The sequence below is a fragment of the Thunnus maccoyii genome, chromosome 23, assembly GCF_910596095.1.
Source record: "Thunnus maccoyii chromosome 23, fThuMac1.1, whole genome shotgun sequence".
Taxonomy (NCBI): domain Eukaryota; kingdom Metazoa; phylum Chordata; class Actinopteri; order Scombriformes; family Scombridae; genus Thunnus; species Thunnus maccoyii.
Window position 1 is genome coordinate 7,507,886 of NC_056555.1, and position 12,639 is coordinate 7,520,524.

General features: G+C 38.4%; 2 protein-coding genes across 8 annotated transcripts in view; one reads left to right on the forward strand and one right to left on the reverse strand.

The window, feature by feature from the left end:
* Positions 1 to 12,639, forward strand: part of LOC121890697 (chemokine-like protein TAFA-2) — a 74,786-nt gene that overhangs the window by 42,975 nt on the left and 19,172 nt on the right. For 6 of the 7 annotated variants that reach the window (XR_006093882.1, XM_042403189.1, XM_042403192.1 and 3 more), the window contains exon 2: positions 438 to 541. Coding sequence is in view for 6 of the 7 variants with exons in the window: in XM_042403189.1 (XP_042259123.1) it covers positions 439 to 541 (103 nt within the window). In the remaining variant the exon portion in view is untranslated. Of the gene's footprint in view, positions 1 to 437; positions 542 to 8,038; positions 8,569 to 12,639 lie in introns of those variants that run through there. The other variant, XM_042403195.1, reaches the window with a different exon arrangement.
* LOC121890696 overlaps positions 1 to 12,639 on the reverse strand; it is a 100,059-nt gene that overhangs the window by 34,389 nt on the left and 53,031 nt on the right. The gene's annotated exons all lie outside the window — the stretch shown is intronic.

Sequence of the window (12,639 nt, forward strand, 5' to 3'; positions counted from 1 at the left end):
AGAGGATTTGGTGACAGTGATCTCTAGGGCACATTCGCAGCTGTAGTTTGTTTTGAAAAGCATTACAAGGAATAAGTGCCTGTATCTCTTCTTGATAACAGCAAATATGCATTCCAGCAAAGTAAGCTATTGTGAAGCTAAACTGTGAGCTAGTACAACAGCACCCTCTTCCTGTTCTGTGCCACAAAGCCTCCAAATCCATCCCAGGGGCTCACACTGTGAAATGGCAGGTTGACAGAGATGCTAATAGATGATGTTTGGTTAAAGTAATTAATATAATTGTCACAGAATTAATGCGCCGATAACTGGTGTTAAAATATTTATAGATGCTGCTCTACAGGAGGCAATGTTAACAGTATGAGTTTACTTAAATGTGTCTAAACTTCTCCTGTAATAAAAGACCTGCTCAAGGTAACACTTCTCTTTCTATTTGTCAGGATGAGTGAGCGATACACGCAGATCGGAAGCAAAGGGGCTCTACTTCTAATGGTGCTTGTGATCAGTGTCTGGGAGATGTCTGTACCAACAGAAGGCTCGACAGGTGAGTACATTTAAACAGAAGCAAAATCTGGTTTTATATTGCTCCTTAAGTGTCTTTTTTCACGTCTCATTACTGTGACTTCTCAGGTGTACCAGTGGAGAGGTTCAAATGCTTTTACTTACTGTATACTTACTCCAATATAAACCTGTTTCTTTTCAGGACAAATAAACATTCCAGTGTGGCAAGCTAATGTGAGGTTAAAACTGTCACCTCCTGTTTCTGTTTTTGTGCTAATCCTCACATCATCTTGTGGAATTAGAACCTAAATATCTTAATGGTGACACTTAAGAAGTTTTAGAAGCATTATTAGCATATCTTCTCACAGACTACCATGAGCCTACTGCCTTATTACTGATTTTGGCCCCAGGCTCTGACTGAATCCATGTAGTGGTCTTTAGCTAAGATTTATGGCAAAACAAGCTTGATATTTATATAAAATCATGTATTTTTTGCAGCTATTGCTTGGTAATGGAGTATTTTCTTATTGTCAACAAACCCCATGAAAAGACCAAAAGCATCAATGAATTGATTAAGTATTGTCTGTGTAGCCAAAGCTTGATGTAGCTGATTCTCTGTGCTGTAGACCTCCATTGTTGTCTAAAAAAGGTTAAAAACTTATTAATAAGCCACACTGTTAGACTGGGTAACATGTTCCTTCATTATGATGGACATTGGTACTATAGATAAGATCAGTCCCACATGTATCGACCTGCTGCCGCAAAAACTCAGTAGCACAGCAAATGTGCATTAATGCGCAGCTGAAAATAGTCCTCCACAAATGCACTTTTTCCTCCAGTTTGAGTAAAGTTTGCTAAACACTACAGTGCCCGGCTGTTTTACTGAGCCTCTTGAAAAGATAAAGCTTTATATTTGTGACCCACTTTTAAAAATGTACGTCTTTGCTAGGAACTAATGTGCTTGGGGCTGTGAGCAACAGACTGCAGAGAAACACATTGCTGGGTTTGGTCTTTTGAGAGTGCCAGCATTTTCCATAAATCATTTTTATCAATGCCATATACCCTATAGTAGCAAGGCAGAAAGCGGCAAAAGTTTTCCATCAATCCCAACAGCAGATGCAACCATTTTAAAACATGGGTTTTTAAAAGGGCACTCTAGCAATTTAATATTATATTTCACCAATAATATCTTGACTTTAGTCCCTAGTATGGGTCAAGCCCCAAAATGTTTGCTGATACAAGTCCCATAATGCAACTCAACAGCGTCCTTTTTGTAAAACTCTCCTTTCCTGGTAAATTCCCACTTCATTCAGACTCCATGCCCCCAGGCTCTCTGTTAATATTTGTAATCTCCATGTCCAAGCTGAGATAGCCCATGACATCTTGACAAAGCTCTGCCAGAGCCAGAGAAGACATTTAACAACTGGTATATGGGATGATCATTGTGCTTTATGAGTAGTAAACTGACACTGATGTGTAAAATTGGAATTCCACTTCAAGGTATTTAATCCAGTAGCTATAAGGAACTGAAAATCTGTTCAGGAAACAAGGAAAAGCAGAAATCTGATGAAGGTCAAAGACCATTAAATCTTTTTATTCTATGAAGGATTCAGAAGAGGAGACATTTGCTTCAGTGTCTCAAAGAATCATGCTGAAAATAGTTTGGTTCTGGTTGTGTCAGTCTCATGATTTGCTCAACATAACCTATCAGCCAGGTGGTCCAAAGCAGCTCAAAATAAGGTCAACGTTCTCCTTCACATCTAGACATAAACAACTTTCTGTCGACGAGCTTGTTGAGTTTCTATTCATCTGTTCATTCAGCTCTGCAGCAACCAGTTGGACTTGTGGAGGCTTAGTGTGAACCTCACCTTTCCATTCAACAGAGAGTGACCTGCTGCACCAATACAAGGAGAGATGCGGGGCAAACACACTGAAGAGTGGTGCCACAGTGGCGGCAACTTCTCATGTGAGGTGTTTGGAAAGGAATTTCTTACTATACAGCATCACAAATAAAATGTCACAGTAGTAAATGGGGGAGTAATTGGATTGAAACAGCTATTTTGGAGGTACGAGTCAAACTTGTCTCCCCTTGCCTCATTAAAAGTGTTGTCAAGTCGTCACCAGTAAACCCAGGGAGATCAATTATGGCAACTCAGCAACATTACAAGTGGAGGCCAACCCACATGTTTCATCACTTCGGAGTCCCACTGACAATACACAGCCTCAGGTAATTGGTGGTGTACAGGCAGTGTTGCCACTGGACAGGATGTCCATTTGTGAGCATGATAGAAATCGCGCATACCTCTCTTCTCTTTGTCGACCAATTAGATAGGAACGCAGTGCTTTGATATGCGAGCCTTTGATTGGCAGCAATCTACACTCAAGGCGCTCATCATTCCAGCAGGAAGTGGATCAGAATAATCTCGCACACATTCAATTTCTCTCTGATAGCCACCGCAGCCCCTAATTTCCCCTGGGTGTTATTTCTGTTGCTGTAAACCTGTTATCATTCAAGGGATGAAATGAACCCAGAACACGTCCAAAATAGAGAAAATGTATTTCTTCCCAGAGAACACAAGAGGAAGAAGAAGAAAAATAAGCCTACTCTCTGAAGCGTGGGGCAAATTTAGTTCATTTCATCAAGGAGACAAGTTGATTTAGAAATACACATATGAACTTTCACTTCTTTAAATAACTGGTTTGTGTCAGCAAAGACGGGATCAAGTTTGCACCATCAAACATGCTTTTCTACTCGCTGACAGTTATGTAAATACATTTTATTTCCACTCTAATTTATCAAAAAAAGAAGATTTGCTTTCACGCTCCCTTGTCATGCTGTGATACTGTACGCCTGCCGCAAAAAACTCTGTCCTTTACTACTGTGGAAGTTTACAACACAAACTTAATACGTGTCAATGGTCTTTCTGTTCATCTTTGTCCTTTATTGACCAGGAAGGAGGCAGAGGAGATGAGTCAGACAGGATTCAATCCCAGGCCAGCTTGGCACATAAGTTGTGGGGACATTTCATTTATTTTAATCTACTGTAATCGACCTTTTGAGATCCTTATCGGTGCTTGTACATGCCTCCTTACAAATGCAACTTGTTGTTCCTTATTTTTACTCCTTTGCCTTGTCTGTCTCAAAAAAAAGAATAGTTTGACATTTTGGGAAATACAACTATTTGCCTTTTTTTTGATGAGTAGATTGATACCACTCTCTTATCTGTAAATTAAGCTACCATCAGCAGCCTGTTAGCTTAGCCAAACAGGAAACAAAAGACAGAAAACAAAGGGAAACAGCTAGCTTAGCTCTGTCTAAAGGTAACAAAATCTGCCTACAAGCACCTCTAAAACCCACTAATTAACATGTTGTTTAATTAATTTGCAAAAAAACAAAGTGTGAAAACAACACGTTTTTTGCAGGGTTATGTGCCAGACTATTTCCTGGAGTCTTGTCGTCAGCATGAGGTTGCCAGGCAACCAGTGAGGAGGTGACTATACCTGGCCAAGAAAACAGTTTTTGAACAGAACCATTCTAGCTGTTCCCCTGTTTCCAGGCATTATGCTAAGCTAAGCTAACCAGCTTCATATTTACTGTACAGACGTGAGAGTGATGTCAATCGATACTTCTGAAAACGTTGAACTATTCCTTATAGGTATGGTTAGGGTTAGGCAACTAAAACACTTGCAGTTAAGGCACGCTACTTCCTGCATTAGCACTGAATGGTGGCATTGAATGTAAATCCCGAACATGTAAATCCTGAACATTTTCAATTTGGAGAAATCAAATAATGCAAAGATTGAAAAGTTTAACAAATCGATGCACAAAAAGACAATGATATAGTCAAATTGTTGCCAAGTATGGCCTTGATAAGCTAAAGTTACAATTTGTGACTGATATGTAAGAGTTAATCCTCAGTGAAGTAGGTGACACTAGCTCAATGAACACACAATTAATCAGATATGTAAAAATAAACTTTACATCATCTGAAAAATGGCAGGGATACATCTCTAACTGACTTTATTAACGTAACTATCTCTGGACGTGATATTATGTAGTTGCCCGAGTGTGTAGAGGGTTTAAATTTTGACCTTCAAATTGTGTTGGTGTGATCCCTGCAGAGACATTACAGCTTGAATATCAGTGTCCACAATGGGAAACCACTTAGCAAGAATCAAAGCATACAGGTTGCTAAAGGGAAACTTGAACCTGAGTGGAATGAAATGTATTTGATGGTTTCTACTCAGTATTTTTAGACGTGTAGCTCTCAGGTAGTACAGGTGTAGTTTCAGTTTGCAATATGTCATTAGAGGTTCTTTCCTTGCTGTTGTAAATGTTGCCCTGACATATGACCTTGATGTCTGACTTACTATACATCCTGTGTTATATGTATCATAGATTGTTGCTTGCTCTGCACCTTCCATTTTCTGCACTTTGTAATAAAAATGACTTATATGTTGCATAAGAAGCATCTTGCCAAGAAAGGAAAACACTACTTGCACCCTTGAGAGAGCAGTAACTAACAGTCAGAGGCACTACAGCATCTCCATGTTAAACATAACATCAATCCACTCAGTATTTTACAGTTTGCCTCCTTGTATCTGATTTGTAATTGTGGCTGAAAGATTGTGCTTTCGCAAAGTGGTTTCTCCTGTCACTCCTACAAACTGCTACTAAAAAAGTAAAAAATAGTTTGAGGGGAAAACCTGTTTATCACTATTAACACCACACATCTACATGTTGCACCTCATTACGTACACTGTAAAATATTTGACTGTGAGTTTAGAGTAAATTAATGGCTACTGGTAGCCTACTTTCACAGTAAGCTATTGTCACACTCTCACAGTAAATTATTGTAAAATACAGCACCATCAAATTACTGTAATGTAGCAGTACGTTGCTATAGAATTACTGATTTCACAGTAAAAATGTCCACCAGATAACTGATACAGCAGTATGCTGTTGTGTAAATACAGTATATAATGTAAAAGTATGCAACTCAGTAGCCAGTAATTTACTGTAAATTTACACTTAAAATAAAATTGAAAAACACTGCAAAAATTGCTGTGTTCACATTTTTTTCTGTTAACCCACATTAAACCTATAACATAAAAAAGTTAAATTCAAATAACAACACTAACAAACTCAATTTAAGATTTATTTAGCAATTTTATATACACTTTACAGGTCAGTGCTACTACTGCAGGGCAATGCAATGATTTTTGTAGGTTGACCTTGCATAATCTTGGAAGCTTGAACATTAACAATAATAATAATAATAATAATAATAATAAATTCATACTTGAAGCTGGTTTACATCCCAAATTTTGTTTCATGGGGTTTCAATTTAGAAATGTATTTGTCAACACAATGTAAAATAGCATATCTGCATTTACAGTAAAATTGAGTACATTACCATATATGAAAGGAAGGGTTCACATTTTTTGAAGTCTGGCTGAAAACAATTCTCACATGACCATTTGTATATTTATTATTCATTTATACTTTGAGTTAAACTGGCCACGAAGAAATCTCCTCCTGATGGGAGTCCAATACAAGACATGAGGGACGAAGTCCTCATCCTGTGCAGGAATTACTCCCAAAGTTCAGCTGAAGATACTAATAGAATTCATCAGTATGAGTTAGTACAAAATTCCCTCTGTGTGACAATCCTGCCACAGCTCAGCAAGGAAACATTGTGGAAACAAAATGAGGGAATATTGCACTAAAATGTTAATAAATAATAAACCAACTTGATTTGTTTAACTCAAAATACTGAAGCCTTACAGTATATTAGCTTTGGCTGAATGTTGAAATTTTTGCACCGAGTGACTGTAGATTTTGTCCCCTATCACATACATAGGAATTGTTTTAGGATCGCTTCTCTTCCAGTGTGGATGGAGGGAACAATCATAACCACCAATAACTTTTTCAAGATACATGTGGACATGTTAGTATTGTTTTATGACAGACTTGAAAAATGTATACCTATCCTTTAAGACCTGATGCTGAGCAGTGTAAGATGTGCCTTGTGCATGTCTGGAAGGAAATTGATGACAATATAGTGCTACTAAAACTGAAATATTTGTTAAAGACACAAATTTGTATCAGAAAAGCATATAAATAACTGAAAAGGAAGAATTAACTAATATCCCTGATAATATTTTTGCAGTTTTTCTTCAACCTGTTCCATCTTGGTTTCACTATCAGTAAACACTAATCGAAACTGAAGATGAGCCTCACTATCAACCTCTATTGAAGATAAATCAAGTGGCACCCTCTAATTTCAAAAGGTTGCTTCTACTGTCTATCCAGACAGTGACAGTATACTGTGACTTCATGGAGTATGGTAATCCAAATGTTCATCAGGGCTGTTGCTACCAGTTTGTTTTGTCATCTCAGTGGTCACACACTCCCCTAATGAAGCTTTAAGGGGTATAGGTACTGCAAGGGTTCATTCAAGAAAAGTGAACAGTGAAACAAACACACAAAAACAACCTTGTGTAATCTTTAAACCACTCATTTTGACAAAATACCAAAGGAGGAAATCTTGTGCTACATGCAGGTCTGCACTGTCTGTTACAGGATGTTTACAATGGCATCCACTCAAAGTCCTGTTTACTTTTTTACTAAAGGTTGTGCCTTGAGAGGAAGTTGTGTGTGAGTGAGTGCAGTAGTAAAAGTGATGAGAGGGGCTTAGGACAGAGAGGAGAGGGGGGACAGCTGCAAGAGAAGGGCTTTATTTTCAAATTCTGTTTTTTTTCCTTCTTCTTTTTTTTCTTTTTCCAGAACACTGGAATTCGACATTAGATATGAGCCCATTTAAACTTAAACTTTAAACTTACTGGGGAACAGTTAGCTTAGCTACTGTATCTCTGTCTGCCAACTCTTTACTCCTGCTTCAAAAACACACATATTATAAAACAGCTAATGCTAGTTAAGTTACAGGGTAAAATAATATACATTATCAGATCCAAAACCCTGTTGATTAGTGAGATAACAAACCTGATTTCATTACTCACAGTATCTGAACCAAAGTCCCAAGGTAAACTCTAGATTGGATGGGCTGGAAGGACGAACTGTCACAAGTTAGGGTTAGGCTGAGGTTAAGGTTAGCGTACAAATCTCCGAAGAGTTTTGCAAATCGTTCCTCCAGCCAATCCAATCTAGCACCAACTAAGTCCCAACCATGGATGTATAATAAGATACCAGACTGAAAATATTGCCCATTCAGTCCAATAAGAATTGCTCGGTTGGGGCATACACCAAAAAATGTTCTTAGCTTCCAGGTTTGCTTCTGCGTTCTGAATATGCATAGTAGTGTTTCCCCCAATGGTTCCCTCTCAGCCCATAGACTTTACATTGTGATGGTGTCACAGATTTTTAAAAATCACTTTTCTCGGCTGGAGGAAAGTTACAAATATAAAACCTCCATGGATCAAAAATTCATAATAGAAAAAGTCTAATTGACCTTGTTTGCAGTGAGAGGTGTCCTGTCAACAGTTTTACAGATGTCTCTTTTATAATGGTGGACTATGGGGGAAAATGCTTTTTGGGCTGCAGGGGTATTTTCCACTGCAATACTCTGAGTGACCACTGGGAAATGTTGGCTGCAAGTCTGAGCAGCAGAGCCCTATCTATGACCTCTATCTATGTGTGATGTTCAAATTCAAATTTCACAGTAATTTCCTGTGTAATGTCCATGCCTACATTGATTTCAAAGTAGAATTCAAGATACAGTATTATACTGTGAAATATTACAATGAAATCTTGTGAAATAATTTACAGTGCATCTTTGCACAGATGGAATTACATTCAGTGAGCTTGTCATCAAAGATAATTTGTCTATATGAGAGTTGGCATTTTTGCCTACATAACACTTTGTTTCATTCACAACAGCTCCATGAATGATATAAAGTATGCATCATTTGCAGTTACCTCACTGTCCCCAGAGACCAACGTAGAGTATTAAAGCTTTTCAAGCTGAGTAATTTCAGTGCTGCACGGATCATCACTTCTCACTAAAGCAACTTTGATTCAAAGGATTCTCTAAATGGAACACATGCCTGGTAAAAAAAAACATAATACTGTCTAATAGTTAGCAGCAAGTGTTTGGAGTTCATGTAGATGGTCTTCCTCAGGATTTGATCCAAATTTGATTCTAGGCTGCTTTTTAGGTTTTACATTAACATCACATTTGAGGGTGAAAATGAGAATGTAGCCTTAATGACACATCAGTGTTTAAAACACAGAAATTTAGCAGAAAAATCTATTTATTTTAACAGAATTGTCTCAACTATTTCACAAAGTAAATCAGCACAGTTTTAAAACGCGCTTTGAAACAAATTCACACCAACCAATTGCAAACCATCTTGAGGGAAGGGTGAGCTGGAGAGTCCAAAACACAGGAAGCTATTGTAGCTTATTAGCTGTGTTGCTCCATCCATTTTCCCTCTTCTGTCAGAATATAAACTGCCTTTCAAAATAGACAATAAGTCAGTAATAAGACAAGAGTCAATAGAACAAATACATGTCTTATTAATAATAATCGTGTGAATGTATTATCCTGTTAGCGAAAGATCTAGCTAGCTTGCTAAATGACAGTTAACTGACTAGCACTAGCATAATCCAGGTTGGCTAACGTGTAAGAGGTTAGTTCCGTCATGAATAGCAGAGCAGGTGGACCCAAATGCAAAGACTGCTGGCTGATCAAGGCTGAAGGAACTTCTTTTATTCTGAGGCTCGTGCAGACAAAAAGCAAAAACTGGCTGAGCTGAGCAGAATACAAGACACAACTGAACAGTGAAAACTGAGCAGAACATTGGATCCAACAAAACTGAACTACAAATCAAGAATTAAATACAAACTGAACTTATCAAACAACAAGGAACAGGTGGCAAGACACAAGGGCAGGCGGGGAGCTGATAGGCTGAGGGAAACACTGGGAGCAGGGCAGGGCTGACGAGACTGATACAGGGAAGGTGTGAAGGAAACAGCAGGCTGGGGAAAAACACTGAGAGCAGGGCTGGGCAAACGAACTTGATGCAGGGCAGGTGTGGAAAAAATGGACTGAGGAGGAGTGCAGGAACACATGAGGGAAACAGAGCAACAGAAAATCAAAACCCAGAAAACACAATACTCTTAATACAACCTAGCATCTGTTAAACCATCCAAGAGTAAACATGAATATAAACTCAAGTATACAACACCATAAGATAACCAATAATGCAAGGCAGTCCTTCAAAGATACATCTCAATTCATAAAAGAGCAAAATCATATGACCAAAGGGACTGGACAACAGAAGTGTAACCAAGAGAAGAAAAACACAGAGAGTCCAAAAACCATGAGTTCACCAGCTACAGTTTTTCATCAACTAGCCCTGCAGTGGTCACTTCGTCACCACCTATTCCAAAGACTCATGGATGAAACAGTAATAAACAACAAATCAAACAGTTTACCCTTTGGTGTCGTCTCGACGTGGCACAACTCGACATCTCTACCTTCGCCCTCCTGCCAACTCCCAGGTGTTTAGCACCAGTGACTAATAATACGTCAGGTCGCCCCACCCAACCCTACCCCGTGTGATGTCAATACTGACCCTCCAATAGGCTTTTGAGGCTCATGAAAGACATGTGACAAGTAGGAAAAACACAGGTGTAAATTATGAAATTAACAATGGCTGAATTCCATTTAGCTATTTGGTTTCAGTTTCCTTGTATTGCTGGCTCACTGGGACACTTGAATAGAACAGAGCCATCATTCTGTGAAAAAGGCCCTAATCTACCAAACTAAAATACTTATCAGAACACTTACTGACACAGACAACTTCAAAATCACAGTTGGGCTCACTCTCAACATGATGGTAGGAGATGAGACTTAGCACTGATAACAGTAACCTCTGATTCTTCTTTACACTCTTAATATCGTAGGCATGTTTAATGCGTGCAACATGAATTTAAATTCTTAGTGCGTGGACCTTAAAAGCAAGCAGTAGTAAAGTAATGTGGTTCAGAGCCACTGGGCGATATCTTGTCTTTTCATGTAGCTACACAATGATTATATAACATAAAGGTGCAATGAAAAGAAATGACAGAAATTAGGGTTAAGGACAGAAGTAAAAAGGTTTTTTCAAACTTGAAGATAAGAGCACTTTAGAGCAAGTAGAGGAGGACGATATGGCAGAGGGATCATTTATGAAGGAAAAAGTGTCCTTTCTTCCTTCAGAGTGCTGCTTCAGTTCTTTTCAGACTTTCACTTATTCAGATTTAATAATATCTGTAATATAAAGAATCTTGAAATTAGGGTTTTGTTAAAGAACAGCATTTTAGATGATGAGTCATGTTGAAAGTCATGACACTTTGCTTAGTAGTCTTGGTCAAGAAATGATAGATTGTCATTGGTACTGATCAACACCCTGTCAACAAACAGCAGATATATTGTACTAAGTTTTTTTTTTTCTGTTAAAACCTTAATGATTGTCCTATTTAATGGAGGCAAAACATAAAAACTGCCAAAACATTATTATGGCAATTAGACATTTACAGTAGGGGATGTCTACATTTTATACTATTTCTGAGGGAGTTTTTAGGTATTATGATGTCATAATCCGGCTCCTAGGCCATGACAAATTTGCAAATGGACACAATGGCGTGTGTCAGTCAGCAACATCACTGATGTAAATGTGAATGCGTGAGCAGTGGGGTGTAAGGTGTTGTAAAGCGAAAACAAAGCTAAAGTCCAACAAAGGCAAAAGCAGCAGCTGCTGGCTTTGATGAGTCCAAGTGAGAGAGAGCCAGAACAACGCTGGGAGTTGGCCTTTTATCCTATGGGAGCGTTAGACCCAGGTGCTCTGAATCTGGCTGGCAGCCACAACCGCATTCCTCTAGTAACTTTATAGACACATAGGAAAACACAGTATCTCATAACCACAGGTGTATCAGTACAGTAAGTTAGGTTAGACGAGGGCTGTCACAATGTATAATATTGGACTTTTCTGTGCAAATGTATTATATTTGCACTATTAATTATTATGTAATTACTACAATGATGTAATTATTGCTCAGACTATGCTATACTTGTCCAATATGACCCTGGTATTTATTTTAAAACATATTTAGTCTGCAGTGGAGTTCACAGCTGTGTCAGAATGATGGTGGAGAAACTGTCGGCCTTGAGGCTCAAACATGCCAGATGTGAGAAATAATGTGTCATCAGACTCTATTTTTTGCAGCCTGTACAGCACACTGTGTTGTAGGTGGACTGATGCATTAGCAGCACTGCATGACCGCACCACGGACGATTGTCACATCTTCTTTTTTAGGACTTTACTACACCAGACCTGAAAACCAACTATACACTACTTATACAGTGACAATACCTCTGACCAGTTTTATGCTTCCTGTCAGATGAACCAATTATTTTGCACTCGCTGCATCACATCTTAGTCAGTTTATCCTGAAACACAACAGGTCGCTAGTCAGTCTGTTTTCAGGCAGGTTCCTTTTTTTTTAGCGAAATGACTGATGCTTTGACACGCTGGTTGCAGGTTTTGAAAGTGTGTCTTCATTTTCAAACGCAATCTGTTGATGAACATCGTCAAAAAAGAAACATCAGACCTTTTCACTCAGGGTAAGTTTTACAAAAGGATTGGTTGAGTTGCAGGGTGTCTGTGAGGAGGCAGGGATTGTATGAACCCTGATGTTTTTGTTGACCTACTGTCTGTGAGATATTTAGTGTTTACATTAGTTTTCCTATTGTACAGTACTCTCTTTGACCTGCAAGTCTGGAACTGATAAATATTGACCCGAGTGCAGACAATTACATTGTTTTTATTCCCTGAGATAACTTCAATTATTCAGTGCTTGCATTTCCAAAGGGCAAGTCTCTGTGTGTTTGAAATCTAATAATTAAGACACAAAAGGTACTTCTTTTGTTTCCTTGTTATTTTCTGGAAGTACCTCTTCACTACACATGATTTTCTTCCTTTTATCTGCAGGCAGGGCTATGTAAAATGCCTGGGGGCTGTTATTTGTAACTGTAGTTGTGCTGCTTTAAATTCTTTTCAAGTGCAAATATATTTTCCTTTTTACTCTGAAACTTTAAAACTGTAATAATTTAGTCAGTGGTTAAATTCTGTTTT